We start from the raw sequence: 24,772 nt of genomic DNA on the forward strand, positions 1-24,772 counted from the left end.
TAAGGCACCAAGCGCTGCCTGCGTGTGTCGGTTGTAGAGAGAGGTAAGGCCCTCTAAATCAGCCACAGAGAGAGACTAGGCATTGTACACGTCCTGTTCAATCTGCGCTGGAATTTAAGAAAGACGAAAATGAACCCAAAGGCGTATTTACGTAGCAGACCTGAGCTCCTGCCGGCCCCCGGCGTAAGGCCCAACCCAGGGTGAGCGGGGGGTCGCAGGATGGAATGAAGTTTGGTTGCTGCGGCAGCTATTTCGTCGCCTAAAAAGAGCTCAGCTGAATCTCAGTGTAGAGAGAAAAGACTTTAAAAGCAAAACAAACGAACAACATATAGCCCCGCTAAGAGAATCCCCCAAACAAACCAGCAGGCCGGTGTGCCTACGGATGGAGGGGCCGTGCGGGCGCCGCTGCCCCCCGCTCTCAGCCTGCACAGTGTCTGTACTAATTCGGCCTAGTCTTTGCTTATTTAGTCAGCTAAAAGTAAATAAAAGCTGAATTCTGCAGTTTATATGCGGTACAGCTCGCGTTTGGCTCTACATCGTCGGGGTGTTCGGCTGCGCTCAGCCTGCGCCGACGACGGTCCGTGCATGGGCGGCGTGTGTTTCTGGCGGAGCTGGCAGGCTAGCAAACCACTACTTAGGCAAGCTCGAGGAAAATGGTGGGATAAAAACTTGCTGTATGGATTTCGTCTCCTACCCACACTTACGCAACCGCCGCAACTGCTGCAGCAAGCCCAGTTACGGGTTGGTTGTTGGCGCACGTGGGAGGCTGCCAGGGGAGGCGGGCGAATGCAATGCACCTTCTGCTTCGCTTCTCCAAAATTTCACTCTTGTTTTCCTTTTCTGAGCGTCATTTACTAAAAGAAAAGGAAATGAACAGAATTGGGCCCCTCTCCGCGGCCAAGCCTTTCTTCAAAAGCTTACTGTAGAAGACAACACCAGAAAGAACCACTGGGCTGGCGTAGCGTTGCACCGCTGTACGAGTAAAGAACTCCACGTCCAAGCCTTACCGTAAAATCTCCAAAAATAGAATATGACTTCAAAAGAAGTTTAGTTGTCGCAAAGCTTAGTTTCCGGATAATTCTTCCCGCTTCTTGTCCGTTTGCAGAAATTCGCCACCAGCTGGAATCCACACCCACGACAAAAGAAACAACGAAAAAGGGCAAAGAAACACAAAGTATCCCAAATTCGCAAACTGAATTGACGCTGCCCTCAGTCTTAGGTATTTCCCCTCTTTTGTGCGTCTCCGCCGCCAAGCAGGAAGTGAATAAACTTTGTTCTGCGTTGGTATCTTTATGCAAAAGATTAGACCTCAGAAGCAAGTAATTCCCTCTTCGAAAGAAAAATCGAAGAAATATACAATTTGATTTGGGCTTAGGTCGTATTCTACGCGCCGTTTCAACTGCATTGCTGGGCGCTTCAGTGCTGACGTGGATGAGCATCAAATTTGCCATTTCTTGTTTATTATTTCACACAAACTACAAAATTGTGGCAAATGCTTTCAAAAATTAAGTAGATATAATAATAATGTTGTGGAGCGGCGAAAAGGCGCACGAAATCAAGCAACCGGAAAATGGAGAAAATATTGTGTTTATCACGCAGACTGTTTATGTATTGAATACCATCTTACAAGGCGCCAAAATAAAACAGAGTACACTTCCAGGTTTTTGCTATTACTAATTAATTGAAAACACGAATAGCGAAAGGGTCGCCGAAACATCAGAAGTTGCAGAAAGCTTGCTTGACGACCGTCCCGTTTGAGAGGCGTCTGCTCAAAAACTTTCCCTCCGAAAAAATCAAACGATATGCGCATTGAGAGACGCAGGCCGAACTGATTGTTGACGCTTTCGGCACCCCGGGAAACTAAAACCGTCTCTCTGGCGCTCAAGCCAACACAGCCCTCCCTACAGTTTAAAAGCGTCCAATACGCACTCCCGCAATTTCGGAGACGAATTCCTTCGCCGAAAAACCCTTGCAACAAGGCCTTGAGCCCTAAATCGTTCAAATATAAGTAATCGTACTTGCTACGCAGTGCGCGCGGGAATTAAAGCAGCGTGCACAAAACTGGAAACGTAAACTTTGATTCACACCTAAAAGGAGTTGAGCGTGTGTATAGCCAGGGTACTTTTATGGTTACCGCTCAAGAGCACTGGACACCAAAGAAAAAGAACAGCGCCACTCCATAAGGCGCTTTCTGATTTCTATTTTCCGCTCCGAAGGTACACTTGCAGTCAAATGCGTGCAATTAGCAACAGAAACGCCAATAGCAGCGGGTTATTTTACACCTTGTGAGTTTCTCCGTGGCCAAAGAGTGTAAAACAAACAGATCAACAGCTCAGCAAGTGTGCTAGAAAAGAGAGTAGTGTAGCTAGGGTCCTCTGCCGTCTTGTCAGCTTTGAGAAAATACAAATGCAGTGCCAAATGGTAGTGTTTCCTCTGTTATAAGAGCTGTTAGCCCAGCTCAGCTCAGCTGAGGCCCCAACAACAACCCTACTCCATCGCCGTGCGCTCGGAGGCTGCCAGCCGGCGCGTTAGGACATTGCTTCCCCCGGGGAGGAAAAAACCGAGCGCCGGAGTTTTATCTCTCTTGGAGTCCCACTATGGCTAAGAAGCCTAAGGGTTTCAAACCCCGAAGCGTAAACCCTACTTGGTCTTCACGATGAAAAGGATACATGACTACGGCTGCACCTTGCTAAAGGCAAGTAACACTGTGGACACATGCAACGTACTAACACAAACACATGAGACGTGGCCAACACCATTTAGCATTCAGTCACGTCCCATTCAAACAAGCCTTCATTGGTCGAAAATTCCAGAGTTGCCACGCGGGTCGACTCTTCCCCTGTGCTCGCCCGCTGCCCTTCTGCTGCTTTGTTGCTGTATCTGATGCTGCTGCATGTAGCCCTGCTGCTTCTGGGATTGCTGCAGACTGTCGCTACTGTTCTGATGGAGGTAAAGGCTGCACTCCGTCATCTGGGCGATGGCGTCCGCTGCCCGCTGTTCCTTCAGCTCAGCCAGACTTAGCAATTGCCTCTGCTTCGCCCCACTGCAGCATCTGGCCTTATCTCGACACAGCAGCGCCTCCTGTCGCAGCTTCTCCGCCTGTTCAGCCAGAGCCTGATCCGCCTGAATGCCGAGGGATATAACAGCACAGCAAAATTGCACTGCTGCTCGGAACATTTTTAAAAAAGCCTCGGCAGCACATGAAATGACTGCTCTTGGAATATGGAAAAGGATAGCCAGCCTGCATTTTCTAAGAGTGAGTGTGAGCCGCTTAACTTTACCTGAGACATCTGCGATGGTCCCAAAGCTCTTTTCTTGTTTGACAGAACAGTGTGCCCACGTGTCGAGTCATCGTGTTCTCTTGGAGTGTCGGGCATCGTAACTTGCTGCTGCGGCTGCTGCTGCAAGCTACGCTGCTGCTGCAGAGGCCTGTTGCGATCCTCGTTGCCCAGCCCAAAGGACGCTTCAGACCCCATGGCGCTGTTAGACTGGTAGCCCTGCCGAGACATGGAGCAAGGACAGTGAAAGATAAATAAACTGACGGATGAAGAGAAAAAACTCCATGGAGATGAATCTCCTGCATATGCAACTTCAGCTGCTGCTGCCGCATGATGCACGCATGCGAACTGGCAAAGCACAGAACTTACCCGGTAGTCTGGGGGCATTTGCTGGTGCGGCGGCTGACCCTGCTGCTGTGGGTATCGCTCCTGCTGATAGGCGAACTGGTGCTGTTGCTGTTGCTGATATTGGTGTTGCTGTTGTTGCTGTTGATGCGGCGGATATTGCTCTTGCTGCTGAGGGTACTGGTGCTGTTGCTGCTGCTCATACTGGCGGTGGTGCTCCTGCTGGTGGTACGGCTGTTGCTGTTGCTCATATTGGTGCTGCGGCTGCGGCTGCTGGTATGGCTGTTGCTGCTGTTGGTAGTTGTGTTGACGCTGTTCTTGCTGTCGCTGCTGCGGCGGGTACTGCTGCTGCTGTTGATTCTGGGGCGGCTGAGAACAGCCGCAGCAGAAAGCAACGTAGAGGTAAAGCTGCTGACCGCCTCTTGTTGTAATCTAAGCTTCATACTATCCGTGCTCGGCCTTTAAAGCTTAGCTCAAAACACACCTGAGAGCTGAACGACGCGTCGCTGCTCCCTGAAGGAAGACCAAATCGTGCGGAGTCTCTAGGGGCATAGGCAGGGTCGTCGCACGTGCCGTGCTGCTGCTGCTGCTGGTTCTGCTGCTGCTTCATGGCAGCAGCAAGGGCATGTGCCTCGTTTTCCAGTTTTTCAGCCATAGCCAAAAGGGCTCGCTGCTTGCCTCCTTTTACGCACGTGGCTTTGTCTCTCCTTTCTGCTGCTGCAGCAAGCAGCTCCGCTACCCGTGCCTCGTCCGGAAACCCCTGAAGCAAAGCACCAGCAGCACGAGCAACAGCAGCAGCGACGTCAACGTGAAGAGCAAAGGTAGTTGCAGCGCAGTCCAAATGCCCAGCTTTAGTATCTGGGCCAGCTTCTTCTGCCATTGCGGCAGCAGCAGCTGCTGCAACAATCGCCGTTCGAGCTGTTGCTTCTGCGGCCGCTGGCGCATGCGCTGGTTCCGCTGCTGCCGCTCACGGCCTGCGCTGCGCCTCTGGGACTATTCACATTCGGAAGAGAACCCGTGTCCGACATGAGCTGGCCCCTTGATGAACGCATGGGGTGCAAGTCACTGCCGGCTGGAGAGAGGCCCTCCGTCGCGGCCCCTGGCGCCCCGCCCCCATCCTGAGTGTCTGCAAGCTCCAGCAGCCTCGCTGCCTCCTGCTCCCTCATCTCGGCCACGCGCAGCCTGAAGGTTTGTTGGGAGCCCCGCACGCATGTGGCTTGGTCCCTGCTCAGCATCGCTTCTTGCTGCAGCTTCCGCGCCTTCTCGCGCAAGGATGCAGACGTGCTGTCCTGAAGCAAGGGCAGCGGAAGCAGCAGAGTGGCCAGCTGCAATGGCGCTAGCGCTATAGAAAATCGAGGTCTCTAAAGGGGAGCCACGGCAACAATGAAGCAGCAGCCATCCTTGAAGCACCAGAAGGTGCACCAACAGGAGAGTACAGCACAGCAGCAGCACAGCAGTAATAGCTGCAGCAGCGGCTTCTGCAGCTGTATGCAGACTCAAGAAATATAGCACAGAAAAGGACGCGCACAGAGGCATTGCTAAGGGTGGAATTGCTAGAGTGGAGGACGGAGGAGACCCTTTGTCCAGCTGCTTCCACATTTTGCTGGTGTTGCGGCTGCTGTTGATGTTGCTGTAGTTGATGTAGCTGCTTCTGTTTGGGTTCCGGCACACCAAAAGAACCGGTATCGTCCCTGAGATTGCGCTGTCTACGCCTTTCATCCATCCGCTCAATCTGGTACACGCAAGACAATGACCCCCAGCACAAAGTCAAAACCCTAAACCCTGATCCCTAGGCAACGACCTCTCGACACCACGCTACGAAGCATATAGTCTGGCCTAATCGCATGCATTTACTAGCAAAGTTTCAGCCAAGAGCCAGCAGCCGTTAGCCGAAACACCGCTATGCCAGGCTGCGGTTCTGGGGGTTGTTAGATAGTGGTTGCGGGGAGCCACAGAGGGAACAAATAGGGTAAAGAGAACAGGCGGCCTACAAATCCATTCATTTTGACAAAATAAAGTGAGACAATTAAAAAAAAACCTTCCGGGAGTGCACTGAAAAAGCAGTGAAGGCTGCTGGAGGGCGCGGACGGGGAACAACACTTCCTGGGTGGTGCTGCTGCGGCTCGAGGCCGAAACGGACTCGGGGGAGGACCAAATGACAAGGAAACCTAAGATAAAAAGATAAAAAGAAGAAGACAAACACCGAAAACCGGAAAGGGGCACACCCCCTCCTATGTGATTGTACGTGTTGTTGCTACAGTAGCACCCGCCTCGAGCTGCTGATGTTGATACTGTTGCTGTTGTCAGTTTGCTCTACAGCTGCAGTTTCTATATTGAAATATTCTACATATCTTTATTTTCTTTAACTCCGTTGTTTTATTTTTCCCGTGGCTGGGCCGTCCCACCCTTACACTGACTTCACCTGCAGAAGCTTGTACCACTGTGGTTGAAGCTTCAGCCAGTTAAGTAGAAAGTTGACTGTGTTTAGCGCAGGAAGGATTCTCTGTCAGAATCTACAATCATTTTTACTGTTTCTTCAGGAAATGGATCCTTAATGAAACCTTCGAGTTTCAGGGCTACTGCGGAGCCTGTGGAGGGCTGAGCTCTCATACAAGCTCCTATATCGCACAAAAAGAATCGAACTCTGCGTACCTTCAGTCATAACGTGGATTCATTACGGGCGTACAGCCTTACTTCCTTCATCGCTTCCACAACATTATGGGAAGCTGTGCATGATTAATTGTGGATGCTCTGACCGTGCGTTACGCGGTTGTGTAGGTGTAGGAGTTTCCTGTAGAAGGATCTCTTCTTAAAATTGTTTGGGCGCTGACAATCTTGTCCAAGGTTTTTTTATTTACATTTCGCTTACGAGGTTGAGCTGTGGTACCGCGGAAGCTTGAATGCTGTGCATATTGGGGAGAAGGCACACGGCTAGCAAAAGCCCGCTTCTAGAATTTGTACTTCTGCTGATGGATGCAGTGAAGACAATAAATGCCAACTTAACGCGGCGTCTCATGGCCTTCTTATTCCGATCTTAGCTCAAGTTAGCCCCTTTCAGGGCTGCGAGGCGGATACTTTGCCTGACGGCCATGCAAAGGCTTCCCTGCGTATCAGCCCCGATACCGCATGAGACGAGCCACAATCCTAGGCAGTCCCTGAGGTCCGGCGATAAATACCATTATTTGCGGTATGTCCGTGCCACTATAAGGGTGCCGCACAGGAACAAATAAGTCCTTTCTCGGGCGCATCGTGCTGCAGTATAGTTCCTTCTCAAGCCATCAAATTGCAACTTTTCGTCCTTATTGGGCTGCCATCAATCGTTCCACGTGCACATTGTATTCAATCAGCAGGGCACCGAATAACATAGATGAGCACAAGTCGTCCAAGCAACCTCCCCCTACGGTGAAATTCCGATGACTGCCATCTCTAGGAACGGTCGAACTGAAGTGCGCATAGGGCAGCCACGCTATTCCGCGAGGTTTTGCGCAGAATAATACGAGCGCAAAGCGCAATGATGCAGCTTGCTGAGTGGCTTCATGTGCGAGTGGACCACTGGCCCTCTGGTACTCACAAGCCATAGGCGAGCAAGGAGATGACTTAACTTCTCCCTGCAATTAATTTAAAACTGCGTCAGATTCCTGAATAAAGGAGGCGCTCCTAATTAGAAGGAAAAACGATGCGCGCTCTGAGAAGGCACAAAATGCATTTAAAAATGTTAAGTCTAGCATATTGAGGAACATTGGTAGGCTTTCAAAATTTTCAAAGGTGACAGACGGTGTACGTCTACCTGTCACAGCAGGTAGCAGAAATAGTGTGCAGATACGAATTGCTTGCTATCTTTGGGAGAATAAACCCCTACCCCTGGGAGAATAAAACTCCCTCTATTTGTTCGTCTGACAAATGCGTTGCTTCAAGGCTGAGTGAGCTTGTGCTGAGATGTTCCTCGGTAATCATTCGCGCAGCGCCAAAACCAGTGCACGAAAACCAGGTTGCACTTTCCCTACTTTTTAATTCAATGGCATTAGCAGGCCCGCTCACAGACAAGCACGAGGAACAAATTGTTCACGCTCTCAGTGGAACATGCCTCGGTACCACATATCACTGCGGAAGAAAGTTCGATAAAAGCAAGCCAGCATACTACAAATAGCATTCGAGGAGGTCAAGAAGACCTGAAAGAGTACGTGCCTAGGCTTTGACCACGAAGAGATACACACAAGTGCATACGAGTAAAATTTCAGAGACTAGTGCAGGTGGCTAGCGCTTTACTTGGGCACGGACTCGTTGCGTGGTGCCGTGCCGCAAACGCCTTCTGTTTTTCAATCCCCTATTGATCCTGCAGTTCAGTGAAGTGACTTTAGTTACTGTGATACTTCCCTGAAGGTGCAGATCTTACAACGACTCAACGCATCTCACTGCGGAGATTCGCGCGTGGTTCTGTCAGTATTTCACTTTAGATGAGAGACGAGAGTTCTCCAACCAGCGCTGAATCTGTTTGTACCTTTGAGGGAAAGCAAGACGCGGATCCTCTTTGCGCTTCGCACCTTAAGGGCCTTAGAGCTCTCAATTTTTCCTGAGTAGCCATCTTTGATTGCCACCAAGCAATCCTAGAGGCTAGCGAAACATCGGCGCCCAAATGAAGTGCTTTGCGAAGCCATGGCCTCTAGATATCAAACCCGCCGTCATCCTCGTCGTCCTGGCCTCTTTCTGGAGGAGAGGAAGATCCTGATCCCGGAAAACCTGTATGTCTTGTTCCGCCCTTGGGTTTTGGGGGAAGTCCAGGCCGTGACCAAGGTTGGGGTCCGGATTGCGTAGAAGTGCTAGGTTGCGGGCTTTGAGAAGACCTGGGCTGCGCATTCAGGAAAGGGCTTGGCTGGTTGTTAGGCGAGCCTGGGGGAGCTAGGCGGAAAATGCCAAGGCCACTGGAAGAATCGCCCAAACGTAGAGAAAACGTACGCTGGGGAAACCCACCTTCTTGGCTACCGCGAAGCCAAGCAGAAAGGGGGCCTGGGGAAGGACCATACCTGACGCGCATAGAGTTGGTGCGTCTAGGAAATCCCTGAGATTGGGGACGAGGAGACGGGCTCTGCGCGTGCCTCCCCGGAGAACTTCCGGAGGGACGTGAAACATTGCCTTTCCCGGGGTGTGGGGAAGGGCTGCGTCCGTTGTGTTGGGAAGGTCCAGGTCGTGGACTTGAGGATGGACTGTGCGTCTGGGTTGCAGAAGGGCTGCGCGATCCAGATGAACCACCTTGTGGACGCACTCCTTCAGGTGGTTTAGGGCCTCCAAAGAGGCGCACGCGTAGGCTCCCTACATCAACACCTGATGGGCCGCGAGGTCCAAAAATTTTTCGTTGCTGATTCTGTTTTGGTGCAGGAGGTGGGGTGCTGAGACTTGGTGTGTCTGTGCCAGGGCTCGGTGTTTTCCACAGTGGGAAAACGCCCGAAGAGGGCGAAAATGGCCCTTCATCTCTTTGTTGTGTACTTCCTAGCCGGCGACGAGCTCGCTCGCCACCTGCGCCAACGCGAGGAAAACGATTACCCCCTCTGTTCATTTGGCCCAGCGCTTGAAGCAGTTCCTCCCTTAAAGCATCGGAATTTGGTGGAGTTACCTTCTCCGGTGACGAGCCCTGACCACCACTTGTTGGGTATGACGGCCCATGTGGTGGTACCAAACGTGAGGACGATGAGGGCGGAGTCTGTGATGGATGCCGCGGTGGGAAATTAGCACCAGAACGCGAGGACGTTGATGTTGGAGTCTCTGATGAAGGCAACGGCGGTGCGGGAGGAATCAGTGGTGAGGAAGATGATGGTGGAGTTTGTGATGAAGGTAACGGCGGCGGAGGAATCGATGGACGTGAGGAAGATGATGGTGGAGTGTATGGCGGAGGCAGCTGCGGTGCGGGAGGAACCGATGGACGTGAGGAAGATGATGGTGGAGTGTATGGCGGAGGCAGCGGCGATGCGGGAGGAACCGATGGACGTGAGGAAGATGATGGTGGAGTGTATGGCGGAGGCAGCGGCGGTGCGGGAGGAATCTGTGAATCTTGTGAACTTATGGAAGATGACGACGGAGCTTGCGCTGAAGGAGGAGAATGTAAAGTTGAGGAGATGTAATCTGGAGACGGTGCTGACGGATCTCCTCCCAGGACAAATGGCGGCGGAGGCGGGAAATCTGTAGGCGACGGTGGCGGGCTTTGTCCTGATGAAGTGGAAGATGGGAATGGGGGTAAATCGAGGGGCGATTCTGGTCGATCTTGCGGCGTAGGGAATGAGGGTGGGATAGGAGACGACGGTGGGGGCGGAAACGTTCCAGATGACGGCGATGAATATGCTGATGCCTGTACAGGTGGCCAACGGCAGGGTAATTGTGGTGATTTTGCCCCAGGACTGGGTAAATGTCCGGCTGGTCCCTGAGGTGAAGGCAGGGATGAACTCCTGGGAGGTGGTGGAGGCTTAGGCAGCCTTGGTTTGTTACTGGGAGGCAACTTCTGCCTAGGCAATTGCACCTGTGGCGCAGGAGAAGAAGGGGTTGCCGGCTGTTGCAAAGGCGTTTGGGTTGGCGGCTGTTGCAAAGGCGTTTGGGTAGGCGGCTGTTGCACAGGCGTTTGGGTTGGCGGCTGTTGCACAGGTGTTGGGGTTGGCGGCTGTTGCACCGGCGTTGGGGTTGGCGGTCGTTGCACAGGCGTTGGGGTTGGCGGCTGTTGCACAGGCGTTGGGGTTGGCGGCTGTTGCACAGGCGTTGGGGTTGGCGGCTGTTGCAAAGGCGTTTCATCAACATCCATTGGGACCTCGGTGTCGTCCGGCTCTCCCCGTCCTTCGTCGACATCCATTGGAATTGAGGGTGAAGGGGGTTCTCGAATTTTAAAGGAAACCTTTTGAGGAGTCTTTGGGCCCCCAGTCCAGGGGGTAGGCGCTTGTATGAAAGCTGAACGATGTCTTTTTGGTGGATTTCCAAAGCTCGAAGTCCAGGGCTGTGGACTCAGCGCAGGCGATGGCATCGGCTTTCTGGGCTGGTCCCCATCACTCCGTGGGAAAGGTTCTGGTGTCTCTCTACTGCTTTGAGGAGGATGTGGACCTTGTCCTGAGGTAGCAGAATTTCCACCTTCACCTCCAGTCCTTTTGCCTGATGCGCCGCCTGCTGCACTCTCCTCTTCGTCTGGCCCGCAAGAACCCCCAAACGCAAGCTTGCGGCTGGTCAATTCATGGCCCCTGAGCTTGCTAAAACAATGCATGACGAGGAACAACAGCGCCATCACGCCTGCCAGTGCTACGAAGACATGCAACACCTTGAGTCTAAATCCCTGGGATCCGTTGATGCCATGAGCGCCCACATGTTCATATGCTACTGCACTGTGATTTGGTTTTTCTTGCACAGGAGGGAACGACAGATCGATGGGGTCTTGTGAAACGCCGCTCGATAGAACCACTCCAGGATCTGCGCAGGCCACGAAGGCCGGCAAGGCGGCGATGAACGCAAGCTTCTCTTTCATTCTTGGGGGAACAGCCTAATAACCTGATAAGAAACAAATAATTTAGCGGAATTTCAAGGTAAGAAGGCGAGAAGAAGGGCAGGCGGAGTGGGAGGGGTAAGAGGTCCCGACCCACAATGACACTGGGTGCAAGCGGCTGACTGACGAGACTCTATTTTTCCCGCTGCATCAGCAGCCCGTGCTGCTGCGCTTGTTCTAAAAATGAGGGCGATGCAAATATTTGGAATAAGTCTTGTTAAACTGTTGAATGATAGGCGCACGCATCGCTCTTGTTGCAGTCCTTGCACGACAAGGGGGTGGCCGGAAAATTCCACGCAGACCTCCCAAGGACCACTCCATTCCTCATTGTGGCCCTGTTTGCATCTTTTGCCTCTTTTCTTTGATAACCATTTCCGTTGGACTGAGTAAGTCAGTTTTTTGTATATTGGGAAGTGCCCATGAAGTGTTGTGTGTATACTGTTGCCTTTTTCACGTAATTCTCCACGAGTATCAAGTACTTGCTGTGGGGGTTTTCACCGCAGTCAGACCATATTTGCCGCTGTTAAATTTCAGCTTTTTGATATGAGTTTAAATGCTTTAATCAATGTTTTGGGGGATCCCTGCTTCGTTCAATGGGCCTGTAAAGAAGGCCTTTCAAAAGCAGCCCAACAAGTCACCCGCACATGTCTAGCCAGCGCCCAGCACATCACGCTGCAAGTAGCACTAAGCAGCCTCTCAGAAATAAAAGGACGCTTATTGAATTTTCCCATTCGAATGCTTTTCCAGGGACTTGCTTGCCTGGGTAAGTTTCTACGTTATGGACCCAGCGCAGCTTCGCCCATACCAGCATCTATCGCTAGCGCCGGGGAAGTTAACTGGGCGGAGGTGGAGCATCTCCATTGAATCATAATAACTGATAATCAATCGTAGTTATTTCGATGGGACTATAGAAATTGCATCTTCTTGGTCGAATGCCCCCCAAAATAACGAATAGGCAGCTTAACCGTAAGCACAAGCATCGTCAATGAATGGCAGCCAAGTTCATGTGCAGGAGGTAGCCAGGTAGCCGCACTCAAATACTGCGATGCGTGACCATCCATACATCTGCATTTCAAAGTATGTACATCTCACTTCTATCCGGAGCTGACTCTGCCTTTAACGCGTAGCATGCGGTAGTCCACCTATTAGATGAGAAGAATCTAGTTTCCGGCAGGGACGAATGGAATACGGCTCGGAGAATAGTGAAGGACCCAGAGCATAAACTTGAAAGCCCTCAAGAGCTCACAGGCTGCTGCTTGTTGCTGGCATTGGCCGCTAAAGTTACACGGATCGCCTGATTGCGGACCGCAGAAGACATTTTTTGGGAAAATAGTGGTTCCTTGAGCAACTAAACGTGTGTTCATGCCGAGTTAATGTATCTAGGACCTTCAAGCAGCACAAAGAAGCCACCGTTGTGCACTAACTGCCCGTACAAGACTAATAGACTTGGAAAACATATCCTCCCAACCCAGGTGAAACGAAGCTGACAGCCATCTGGCTACATGCTGGTCAAGGAAAGAGACGCCATCCATTTACTGACGTGTCAAAGCGAATCAGAATATTGCGGAGAAACACAACCAAAGGCACGCAGTTTGGAAGACTGAGCCGTCACAGCGAGCCTGCTACACTTGGCGGGTGGGTAGCTGGCTGGACCCATTCCATTCCACATCTCTGCGCTCATTCCTCTCTAAAAAGAGGCCTCAAATAAATGAGGAAACCGCTGTGCTGCTGTCTACAGCCCAAATTCCAGATAACGAATGCTCAAGGACAGGTCGCACAGTCAAAGTGCTCTAGCCTGTTCAGCTAGCCAGGACGCTGAGAGCCTCGTAGTTAGCTAAGACCGAAGCCGCGGGTTCCCCCAATGGCTCCTCGGACTTTGTCCCACAGATCTTTTCGCGTCGCATAGGCAGGAAGCTTAAATAGATTTACGCAAGTGCTGCTTGTGGGCAAGCGGGACGTGTCTGGTACCCTGTGAATGGTGAAAGGGGGAGATAGGGAGCCGAATCCTCGTAGAGGTGCGCGGGAGCAAGATGTCACGAACATCAAGAAACTGCTGCGTTCACTGTCTGCCATTCCACTCTGCGCGAAACCAGAACAAAGCAGCAGAGTAAGAGAGTCACTAACATTTTTCATGTATGTGTGTGCACCGCAACTCTGCCTGTACTAATGCAAGAAACAGGTAAATGATGCGACCAAGCAATGGTGCCTGAGGCACAGCAAGGAAATTAAAAAGTATTACAAAAACGTTGGTGTCACAGAGACACAACATATCCGGATTAGAGAGTTACACACTTCAGGATGAAAGATCACTCGAATCTTTTTCCTTGCGCTGCAGGCAATGGGGCAAGATGTAGATAGCCAAGGCACGCCAATACACAGATAGAAACAATAAAATCTATGCGCTGGTAGCGACTCACAAGGAGCTCCCAAAGCCACAGAACTTGAGGACTAGTCTCGGAAAAGCCGCCGCTGTAGGAGGCGTGGGAACGCAAGTCTTCCACATCAAAGCCTGTAGGACAGCACAGTAGGAAAAAACGAATAGTTTGATCTGGGCTACCAAAATGGAGGAAGAGATCGGCAGAAAACGAGAGTTTTCAGAGGCGCCGGCAGAAAATCGAACGAGCAAGCAATCAGTGGGCATACAGTTGGCTGCTAGCTAGTCAGTGATGTAGTCAGCTATTTAGGCAAGCAGTTTGCTAAAGATCTGGCTAGGTGCAATAGTGCGGTGACGTAATACCCTCGCTGGTGCCGCTAACAAGATGCTGCAGCTCTTCGGCAGAAAACATCTGAAGCCACTGCAGTGGTACGACGTCGCTGAGACCACGAAGAAATGCTTGCGTTTGCTGCTGTATTTGTTTGACACACTTGTAGTCCGACATAAGCTGCACGTATCGCAGCTTGGAAGCGCTGAGAAGTAAAGCATACAAGTGTGCAGAAGCGACGAAACCCAAATGAACCGCCCTACGGATGAGGAGCCGAGTACATGTAGAGAGAGACACACACAATATAGCAGAGACAGAAGCAACTTTCACCAAGCGTCGATGATACGCAGCTAGGCAGGTCAGGTGACGCACGTGGTAAGCAAAAAAGCAAACTGAAGCGATGCAGCCGCCGCGGACAACGGCAGCGCGTAAACCACAGCGCCGCTCAAAGAAAAATAACGACAAAACAACTCTTGGCGCAACAGCGACAGAAAAGAAAACAGCGGTAGAATTCGAAGTAATCGTAGCACGAAACTCGTAACAGTTGTAGCGGCAGCAACACCAGCATACTTGGTGACGGGGATATTGCAACCATTTGGAATGAGATCCACCTCCTCCTGGCTACCGAACTCCGAGCGCATGACAGAAAATGTCAGGGACAGCTCTGCAGCATCTCCCGGGTACTTCTTCAGCAGCATGAGGCTGCGGTGTACAGAAGGGTCTAGGCTCTTGATATCGTCAAGGCGGCAGGGCCGGCGCAGTAACAACTTAAGGAAGACGCGGTTCAGTTGAGGCTCAATAAGCACTCCCTCAAACACAGCCTGTTGTGAGGTACAAGCGTGTAACAACGAAATGAGAAAAAAGCAACCAAGGGTCGTTTCGTCAGCCACTTCTTCTCCCTCACTACTTCGCTAGTTTCTGCCCCTTTAGGCAGCTTAGTTCGTCCCCACAATTATCTATCCTTCGCGCTGCTACCACAAAATTCCCCTAAACACAGCCTCCTTGATACCTCCGGACAATTCAAGGGCACTTAGTACAGCGCTGCCAGTCATTCTAAAGCGCGCATCGGGGCTAGCAGCAGGCACTACATTATGCAAGAAAAATATCGGCAAAAGCAGCAACCAGACGCAGCGGCTGCTGGCGAAACTTCATCCAAAGGTTCTTCATTTCAGCAATAGTGACAGCAGCAGCATCGCGAATATCGATAACAGCAGCAGCAGCGGCATGAACACTGGTTGAAGCAACAGCAGTACCTTGCCAACAAGCCTTCCTATTGCGAGAAACAAGTTGGCGAAGTTCGGGTGAAGAAGCTCGACGGAGGGATTTGGAAAGAGAGAATTATCGGGGCAGCCCTGCAGGCACACGATATTGATCTATTCATGGACACAGGGTGTCTGCTTTTGCACCTGTTTTCTGCAAGGGCTGTAGGCAGGCTGGCCAAGGCTGGAACAGGCTGGAGGGCAGGCAGAAGGATAGATGAGGTAAACAGCCAGAATAGACCTACGTGGAAAAGGCCGTAGGCAGGGTCGAATGCTCGCCGAGAAAGCTCCACCTGTATCAGCCAAGGCAGCATCAACGGCTACTGCAACGGCAAAAAGGAACTCTCAAGCGGCGGCAATGTAGGAGTACAGACCCAAGTGAGGATCCGATGGTAGAGAGAGCAGATCAACAAAAGCAGCAGCAGCAGATGCAGCAAAAAAACAAGAAAAAACCCCACACAGAAGACACGTGAGCAAATATATCTGAGAAGCAACACAATTTACATGAAAAAAAGGGAAGGAGGAGTCTGAGCAGCACACGCAAACCCATCTACATAAAATACACGCATACACACAAACACACAGCGACAGATAGAGACAACCGTGGAAGGCGCCGCTGCCCCCGCCGCTGCCGCGATTGTACTTGCTGCTGCTGATGCGTACTATGAGCTCCTTAAGCAGGCCGCCTCCGTCGATTCCGGCCTCCGGAGTTCCTTCGGCGGTGATGAACTCGACCTGAAACCCCCGCATGACGTCTTCGGCGAATAGAAGACACAGGAAGCAACACACACCAAGACAGTTTTCGTCAAGCGCTGCAGACGCAAGCGGCTCTGTGGCGCTGTTGAGAGAAAATAGCTTAAGGACTTCCGTGGCAGCAAAAACGCCCGGTGTATTTTAATCGGAGACGACGTCAGCAGAGAGCAGCAGCAGCAAGCCCAGCGTCAAGTGCAGAAAGTGGAGCAATTGCAGCCTTCAGTACCTCCATGAAGCAGCGCCGCTAGTCCGTCTTCCACTGCAGCAGGACGCCCCAAAGAAGCGTTCAGGTTTCACCCTTAATTCCTTAACTCCTTGAAGCTTACATTTCTGTCTTGAAAAAAACAGTGGTACAGGGAAGAAGGCTGAATCATGACTAAAGAGACTGTTTCGCGCCTCATGGAAGGCAGTCGCCATCGCCCGTATGGGCCCCTTTGAGGCACGTAGCATTCATAGGAAACCAACAAACACAAGAAACGGAATATGAACGAGAGAAAAACAAACAGGCGGTGGAAGCTGGCCTACGTCCAAGAAACAAAGCAGTGGCCAGCCAGTAACAAGAATCAGAAAGGAAAAGCCGCCCAGAGCAATTCCCAGTTCGGGCACCCATAGGTGCGCAGAATCCCGATGAAGAGCCGACAGAAAAACCCCAAGAGATAAAGGAAGACAGGATGCAAAGGAGGTGAAAAAGGAAAACCAAGAAAGGATGCACATACTTACCGATATGGGTCCTCCTTATCTGGAAGCATCGACGATAAAAGAAAGAAGAAGATGAATCGCCACGCTCGAACGCCAGAAGCTGGTAAAACACCTGAATTCAGCAACCAACGAAGCCACAAACACGCAACTAATTAGCCAGGTGAGTAAATAGCTAGACGACCAGCAGGGTAGCTGCTCGTTAGCTGAAGATTCAGCCAATAAGCCAGCTGCCTAGTAAAGCCAGACGACGCAGCCTACACAGCTGACGTAAACAGAGAGTGCTGCCAGGAAGAAGACAAATACTGCGGCGCACCAACGCCTACATCTCTTTGTGAAGAAAAAAATGAGACAAAGTGAAACAAGAAGACAATAATACAATGGAAGAATAAACGCTAAGCCCTAAATCTTAGACCGTATAATTCGATTCATCAGTTCTTACCGCGAGCCTGTCGGAAAAAGCGATTGTATGCGGCACATACACTAGAGAAGAGGCCAGCAACCTCGTAGGCAAATTTGATAGGCGCAACCCGGGGGGTGGCACCCTGGAGGGTCCGCGTGACGCAGCGCTTGGTGCCGTTGCAATGCTGCTGCTGCCGCCGACAGTGGCAGCATCCGCAGTGGATGCCGCAGCGGCGTCGCCGCCGCGCATGCACCAGACAAGACATTCCCAGAGAGCTGGGAGGCGCTGACCACCTGCTGCAGAAAAGATTAAGGAGGCAGGTCCGTCAGGTAGCACCAGCTCTTCGTCTTCAACAAGAGACACACGACTGTTCAGATCCAATAGTTCACGTAGAACCCCAGGCACCAGCTGCCACAGGCGCTCACGTCCTCTTCGCCATCGCCTCCCGTTGCTACTGCTGCTGCTGTTGTTGTACGGGGGTTCAGGCAAGAGTAGCGACAGCTCCTGTTGCTCCTGCTGCTGCTGCTGCTGTCGCTGCTGAGGGCACGACGACGCGCATGTTGAACGCAGTAACAACCATGCGACGCGGTTGAGCGTCAGCAAAAGCCACCGCAGGTCGCTGCGCTTCAAAGAAAAGCCGCTATTGATGCTGCCGTCGTACTTGCATGCGCTCGTGCTGCTGGTGCTATTCCCCGCGTTAAGTTGTTCCTCCTCTGTCTCCTCCAGCAGCTCGGAATCGTCAGTCATCTAAACGTTAGGAATGGTACGAAACAACAAGCACAAAGCAGACGGCCCAATGCAACAGACGCAGCAGCTGCTGTGCGCGAAACAGAAGCAAAAGGCGAAGCCCCAACGACAACTGTGTTCGGAGGACCTTCGGCGCCAGCAGCAAAGTTCGGAGCATACACTGCGGCAGTAGCAGCGCAACACCAGGAGCTAGACGGCCGCAGCAACCACCAGCTATCGCGAAATATTAGGAGGCACACCAGCAGATGCAGGATAAATATGTACCTGTAATTTATATCTGAGAACAGTGCAAAGAGACCTCACAGCCTCTCCCCACTCGCTCGTGAACTCAGGGGGATGCCCCATGAGCCCAAAGAAAGTGTCGGCACTACCCCCACACTTCTTGTCCAACTGTAACAGCCACAGTAACCGCAAAAAACCAGAGAGGGCAGGGTCACTGCAGAATCGGCAGAGCTGGCTAATTCTGCATCACTTGCTGGAGAAGGGCAAAGTAAAGACACTCACACAGGTCCTGATGGCATTAAGAAGACGTAGAGGCAGAGGAGTGCTGACGGACAGGGCGTTCAAAATAAGCCGTTCATCGTCTAGCAGGCAACGTCGCGCACGCATATGCTGCTGCTGCTGCGTCTGCTGCTCCTGCACCAATACTGCTATTCTTGATGCAGCTGATGACCCATGCAGCTTTTACTCATGGCCTTGCACCCTAGAACCCCCGTTTCTCTCCACAAGCCAGTGGCAAGCAAGGTGCAGCAGGGAAACTTAGTTACTGCTAGCTGCCTGACCTGTGTACTTGTGGTCCCAAAGATTACGGAAGTCTTCACCGCTACCTCCATCATCCTCAGTTTCAGAGTCCGACTCAGATTCAGTTTCATCTTCTGCTGCAGTTGCGTCGCCCGTTGCTGGTGATGCTGCCGCAGCTGCCGCCGCCGATGATGCTGCTGCTGCCCTCTCCGACTCCGGTGGGAGATAAAGCTGCAGCAAGTCCGATAGGCCTTCGCCACACATAAAGAAGAGCCGAACGTTGCGCATGCATGCTTAGGCAGCCAGCTCGCGAGCCAGCTCGCGCGCCAGCTAGCGAGGAATCTTTAGGGAAAACCTCAAACGAAACAAACGGTACGGCGACCGAACATGGGTGTCATCAGCTAGCTAGCAAGCCAGCTAGCTACAGGGACACTCACCCCTTGGAGGTGCAGCTTGTGCAGCCGTGAAAAAGGCGTCAACAGCCCAGCCCTCAGTGAGTACAACGAGCTGGCGCCTTAGCTGCAGCAACAGCAGTTCAACAGACAAAGCAGTCGTTGCACCGGCAACAGCTGGTACCGCAGTTGCATCGAACGCTAGTAAGTGATGCAATTGCCACTCTGTAGTCATCTGCAACGGAAATAACAACTAGAGCTGCGGCAATACGAGGCGGATACCGGGGGTCGCAAGCTTACCGCCTCATCTACAGACACGGAAAATGGCAACACTGTCTGGCGGTCCTTTTGCTGCTGCTGCTGGTGCTGTCCCCGCTGCTCTTCAGGGCTCAGAAGACTTGCACGAAGCAAGTCGAATGGGCAGCTCCAGCCACAGAGACGCAGAGAGGCCAGTAGCCACACTGGGCATGTAAGCGCTGCAGACACTGGAGCTGTTATTGCTTCTGCTGCTTCTGAGGCTGCTTGTTGAGCTGCTGCTGCAGTCCCTGAAGCGACAAGCCGTTGACGGTGCAAATGAAACAGAGATAACATATTGCCAGCCAGGCATACACCCAGACCCATATTGCGGTCTCCCTCTGTCGGAGCTGTTGCTGAATCTGGTGCTGTTGCTCGCCGACGCAATGGGTAAGGGCGCCGCAGGCCTTCGTATAAGCCATCGAGCCTCTCGCACTCTGCAGCGAAGAGCCGCAACAACTCTTGCCTCGACGCCAATTTCAGTTGGTTTTCTTGCTGCAGTCCCGTGAAATGCTGCCGTTGCTGCAGCGCATTCTGCAGTAGCCCTGGAGATCCCAGACGCCGCCTAAGCGCAGCAGCTGCACTTGCTGCTGCAACAATAGCACCAGCGCTTCGGAGTTCCGGGAAAACTGCCAATGAAGTTGTTGTTCTGGGGGCAGCTGCAGCTGTAGAAGCAGCTTCTGCTGCGTCAGGTGCATCTGCAGCAGCTGGTGTGGCTGCAGTGCCAAAAAGAATCGCCTCCAAACGCGCAACGGCCCTATCTTGCAGAATGGAGTGCTGCTGCAGCTGCTGATCTTTCGCTGCAAATGAAGGCAGCAGCAGTGGGGAACCAAATAAGTGCAGCAGGAGTTCCGTCTGAGCCATGCAGTCTGCAGCAGCAGGCAGAACAAGAGCAAAGATACAGCCAACATTTCTGCACCCCGCGCAAATTGCAAACACGGCTCAACGGCGGGAACACAAGAGTGCCAGGGGAGGCGGCAGCAGCAGTAGCAGCAGCAGTGGAAGAGATCGTGGCGTCTTGGTGGCAAATGTTTGGTACACGAAAATGGTGAGGAAACCAGCAGCATGGAATTGCAGTAGCCATGCCTGAGTTAAAGGCTTGGTCCCTTAAAAAGTGTTCCAGCAAAATCAGAGCATCTTCCGCATCAGCGGCAGTATCCATCTGAGCTGCACTGTGTCCATTTGCTGCTATTGCTGCTGCTGCTGCTGGCTCTGTGACGACAGAGGAGACAAAATATCCTATCTGAGCTGCAATGCAGCACCCCAATCCTAACAGGCGCCAGACAGCGCTGTGAAATAGGCTCTTCTGCTGTTGCGGTTGCGGCTGCTGCAGCTGCTGCTGCCGGTGCATATCAAAGCGCAATAGCTGCACTAGTAAGCGCGACGTTGCTGCAGCACACGCTTTGGCCTGCTGTCTCGTCGACGAATCACACTCCAGAGGCAGCAGCATCAACGGCAGCCTCCCCACTACAGCAGTGTGTCTGCATGCCTTAGCAGCAGCAGCACCGAAACTGGCAAGTGTAGCACCTGCTGCCCCCAGTGCCGGCTCCGGTACCGCTGCAGGTAGGCCAAAACAAGCCCTGCCAGAAGGGGACAGAGCACTGCAGCGCCAGCCGCAACGATAGCGTAAGTCCCCCTCAAACAGCAGGTGGGGGGGACATCGCCTCTGCTGCTGCTGCTGATGCTCGCACTTCAGCTCCGAACTGTGCTGCAGCAACAAGAGATTCCTGTAGTGTACTGACAAGGCTCGCAGCAGAGCAACGTGCAAGGCGCAGCTAGGCACTGGTTCTCCTGCTCCTGCTTTATTTTCAGGGACTGTTGCTGCGGCGATGGAAGGCGCAGGCATGGCAAAAGCGGCAGCAAGGAGTCGTTCGGCGTCCGCTGCGCCTGCCCCACAGAAGGGATCGAAGCTGAAAGCAATTCGCCTGGCTTGTTGCTTGTGCACCTGCTGCTGCTGCAGCTGCTGCCGTTGATGTTCTAAGTCGTCCACCTGCGCAATCAGGTGCTGCTGCAGCTGCTGTTCCTGCAGCTGCAGCTGAAGCTGTTGACGCTGCCTGTCGAATTCATCCCTACAGAGCTGCTTGCATTTCTGTCTCTCTCTGAAAGCCCTCCACGCACCAGATATTCGGTGCTGCGCTTGTTGCTGGCGTCGTTGCCTCTCCCGCTGCTCCCTTCTCTCACGGGTCTGCCGCAGGAACGCGCTGCGCCCTAGTGCGGTGCTATTACGCTGGCCCCCGGACAGATTGACGTTGCGGGTCCCGATGCTGCTTCCCCACTCGTACATCGTGCGCTGTACGCTGCAGCAGCTGCCGCTGCTGCTGCTGCTGCTGCAGCGGCTGCTGCTGTGCTGAACTGGGCGCGATTACCCGCGAACAGGCAGCAGAACCTTCTATTTGGGGTACCCCTGATGTTGCACGTGAGTTAATAGAATTCGCTGTATTTTGTTTCGGTGTGTAGTGCTCCTCTTTGTGCAGCAGTAACCGTCGGTGCTGCTGGTGTTGCTGCTGCTGAATTTGCAGTTTCAAGCGGACGTCGCAGCAATATATGTCTTGAACTGAAGATCTAAAATGATTCCAATCCTATAGAATCACGGAAAGCGAATACTGCTATCAAGTTGTGTGATAAGGTTACTGTTGCAGCAGCTGGCAGCCGCAGCAGGAGCAAGAGCAGCAGCCACCGTTGTGAGGAGGGGCTGCGGCACGAGCCGTAGCCAAGTGAAGCCAACCAGCCGGGAAATTCGTGTAGACCTAGAAATTGCCCTGATTTCAGCAGCATCTAACCTCAGGGACTGCTGTGCTGCACTATCTCTAGGAATATGCCTGAGGAGCAGCAACACGAGCCGCAGCCGCAACAGCAGCAGCCGCCAGCAGCAACTAGAAAGCCCCGTGTCCAGTCTTCAACTTTTGTTTAAAAGCTCCTGCCCAAGTATTAATCTGCGCCTGCAGACGTTTTGTCAAGTTGGAGCAGGAATACCTTGGGGGAGCCTCTGCACTCTAGGATCGAAAACTGGAGCGGCCGTTGTAACTGCTGCAGCAATCGCTCTAGCTGCCGCTGCAGCTGATGATGATCCAAGCCTAGCGACAACCGTAAAAACAATGCGGAAACGCAGGTTTACTTATTAAATTCAGCGAAGCAGGCAGCATTTATGGGAAGACTCCTACGACAGCGCATAGCAGCAGTTAAGTTGACCTGCAACAGGACTAGCAGCACCTACCGCATATACAGCAGAGTAAGCAGCACCTAGAGTATCCCCAGCGGCGGAGCCAAAGTAGTATACAGAGCCCATTTATGGTGAAGGGCGCCGTGACAGAGGTTCTTGTAGCAGCAGGCAGGAGCAACGGAAGCGTCAGCAACAGCAGCAATAGCTCCGAATACTCCAATCAACGGACCCCGGCACAGTGTTAAACACCGCAGTTCTAATTGTTCCCTCTGGAAAAGATGAGCAACAGTGGCAAGAGTGGGGAGGATCTCTGCTGCGACAGCAGCAACGACGGGAAGAGCAACAGCAGCAGCAGCAGCGAGGAGGCAGGAGCGGCTCACGGTTCTCCGTCTGGGGAGTGCTTGGTCTGTTATGAGGACATAACGGAGGACAATTATTGCGAATATCAAGCTCCAGGAGACAGTAGGTGGTATCCTTGTTTCTTTTGCTACCCCTGTGTGCAGCAGCTGCAGCAAACACAAGTAAGCGGCACACGAGCTTCCTCCTGCCTCCTCCGTCTCTGTTGTTATGCATTCGTCCGTCTCTACTGTTGCTGCTATGCCCTTGCCTTTCCTCGTTTTCCCATCTCTTGCTGTATTAAAGGCGTGTCGTTGGACTTCCCGCCTGTTCACTGTTTTCCATGTTTCGTTGCGTATGGTGCTGCTGCTGCTGCTTACTTCTGCTGCTGGCCTTCGTTGGTGGTTCATCTTGGTCTTGTTGCTCCCGTTTGCGGCTACTGTTGCTGCTATGACCTGTCGCCTTACCTCATGGCTTCGTGGGATACACCTTTGCTGAGATGCTACCCCTGAGGGCTCGCCCCCGTTGCACCTGCTGGCGCGCGTGTTGTTGCACTTCTGCTGCTGCTGCTGCAGTTTCAGCGTTACTGCGACGGTGTGTCTCGCTCCACCTGCGCGAAAGAGCAGCGGGCGCTGCTAACCCGTGGGCCCCCCGTAAACCTGTGGGACGCGCATGCGTTTCCGGTCGCAGACAAGTCAGAAATAGAGCAGCTCTGGGTCGCCAAAGACAGGCGAACAGCATCAGCAAAGCTTGATGGGAGCCTGGTGGGCAACAGAGGCGAATAAATACCAACACAGATGCACAGGCGCGAGTTAACTCTGGGAAGCACAAGAAACGAAGCAGTGTGGCAGCAGAGTCAGAAATAGAGGACAGATAGCCACGCATATAGCACGTAGACGTGGTGGAGGAAAAAGGTGAAACAGCACTACACAACACGCAGGCAGAATAGCAGGAACAGAGGCCGCAGGCCTTAGGTGCGCAAATTTTTGCTGTCAGCTGCCACTTAGAATGGCTGTAACCAAGCTTGAGGCTGTAGTCCTGCTTGCCGCAGTATGTGTACACAGACGCTTTTTCCTCTGCGCCTCCCTCTGTGTCTTCCCGTGAAATGCTGTTCGCGGACATTTGCGCTCTCACTGCCTCAGCTGATGAGTTTCCAGCTCTCTAAGCAGGGCTTCCGGTTGATTGCTTTGGCTCCAAGGATAGGGTTTAGGGTTTGTGGTCTGCGCTACAGACGGGCGAAGCGCGGGAGAAGCTGTGGAGTGAGCTTCGAGCCTTTCTTATAGAAGACGAGAAGACGGAAGATCCAAAGAAGCAGGATAGCTAGCTTTTGGGCCAGTGAGCTAGCTTTGCATATGCCCAGCCAGTGAGAGAGACAGCTAGCTAGCCAGTTCGGCGTCTAGCTAGCTGGCTACACCATTGACGGCGCAGGTAGAGCGACTCGCAGCCAGCGGTCTCGCCAAGGACAAAGCACTGGAGTTATGTGCCGGGCTATTTCGCCTCCTTGGCAGCCATCTCAGCAACCTGCACAACGGCCTTCCTCGAAGCAGCTGCAGCAGCTGAGCTCCCAGCAATGTGGGGCAGTCACTAGTTAATCGATGTGGTTCCTTGTTATTTCGCTAGCTAGCTATTTGGCTAGGAGGCTTGACTGCCTCTCAAAAAGCTGCTACTTTCATTTTTAATCCCCCACATAGGTGCACTGCCGCCAGTTTCCGAAGCTATTGCTAGCTGCCCACTTTGTGCTACCTGCCGCTGCGTGCGACGAAGTACACATGCTGCAGCGGCATCCACAGCAACAGAGGCAGCGGGCGTTCTAGCTCCCATACTACTGTTGGCTTGCTGCTGCACCAGCACATTGCAGCGAAGCCCATATCTGTGTGGCGGCAGGCTCTTGCCGTTGCTGCTTGGTAGCTGCTGCCGCGGGGGCAGGCAGCAATACCTTCTTCTGCTAGTTGCCATTTTATTCATTCCGGCATCCCCTGGTGTCTCCTCTGACCGTGAAGACTAGGGATTGGTGGCTAGAAGCCAGAGGCCGTGACCACCAGCTGTGCAGCACAGCTGCAGCAGCACATGACTCACGACTTTCCCCCATTTGAACAGTTGCTGAGCACAAGTGCGACACTTTTCGCACCCTTTGCCAGCTTTGTATCTAGCCAAGCACG

At 52.7% G+C, this 24,772-nt stretch overlaps 4 protein-coding genes across 4 annotated transcripts; 1 reads left to right on the top strand and 3 right to left on the bottom strand.

The window, feature by feature from the left end:
- Positions 1-2,793: 2,793 nt before the first annotated feature.
- ENH_00040490 (hypothetical protein, conserved) lies at positions 2,794-5,346 on the bottom strand (the record flags this gene model as incomplete). Its single annotated transcript, XM_013580675.1, has 6 exons — positions 2,794-3,123; positions 3,282-3,497; positions 3,648-3,992; positions 4,108-4,383; positions 4,595-4,912; positions 5,152-5,346. 6 exons carry the CDS (start codon positions 5,344-5,346, stop codon positions 2,794-2,796), a joined length of 1,680 nt encoding a protein of 559 aa, XP_013436129.1.
- Positions 5,347-8,283: 2,937 nt separating this feature from the next.
- Positions 8,284-11,112, bottom strand: ENH_00040500 (hypothetical protein, conserved; the record flags this gene model as incomplete). Its single annotated transcript, XM_013580676.1, has 1 exon — positions 8,284-11,112. One exon carries the CDS (start codon positions 11,110-11,112, stop codon positions 8,284-8,286), a length of 2,829 nt encoding a protein of 942 aa, XP_013436130.1.
- A 1,848-nt stretch (positions 11,113-12,960) lies between these two features.
- ENH_00040510 (ubiquitin-transferase domain-containing protein, putative) lies at positions 12,961-21,401 on the bottom strand (the record flags this gene model as incomplete). The annotated part of the gene is made up of 15 exons (XM_013580677.1): positions 12,961-13,209; positions 13,548-13,639; positions 13,868-14,037; positions 14,403-14,653; positions 15,086-15,184; positions 15,337-15,384; positions 15,755-15,846; positions 16,565-16,655; positions 16,983-17,690; positions 17,955-18,080; positions 18,195-18,274; positions 18,473-18,682; positions 18,869-18,950; positions 19,124-19,986; positions 20,027-21,401. 15 exons carry the CDS (start codon positions 21,399-21,401, stop codon positions 12,961-12,963), a joined length of 4,536 nt encoding a protein of 1,511 aa, XP_013436131.1.
- Positions 21,402-22,555: 1,154 nt separating this feature from the next.
- On the top strand, positions 22,556-23,937 carry ENH_00040520 (hypothetical protein, conserved; the record flags this gene model as incomplete). Its single annotated transcript, XM_013580678.1, has 3 exons — positions 22,556-22,798; positions 23,189-23,377; positions 23,845-23,937. 3 exons carry the CDS (start codon positions 22,556-22,558, stop codon positions 23,935-23,937), a joined length of 525 nt encoding a protein of 174 aa, XP_013436132.1.
- Positions 23,938-24,772: the final 835 nt, after the last annotated feature.

The sequence above is a fragment of the Eimeria necatrix genome, genomic scaffold (genome assembly GCF_000499385.1).
Source record: "Eimeria necatrix Houghton genomic scaffold, Enh_scaff29, whole genome shotgun sequence".
Lineage (NCBI taxonomy): Eukaryota > Apicomplexa > Conoidasida > Eucoccidiorida > Eimeriidae > Eimeria > Eimeria necatrix.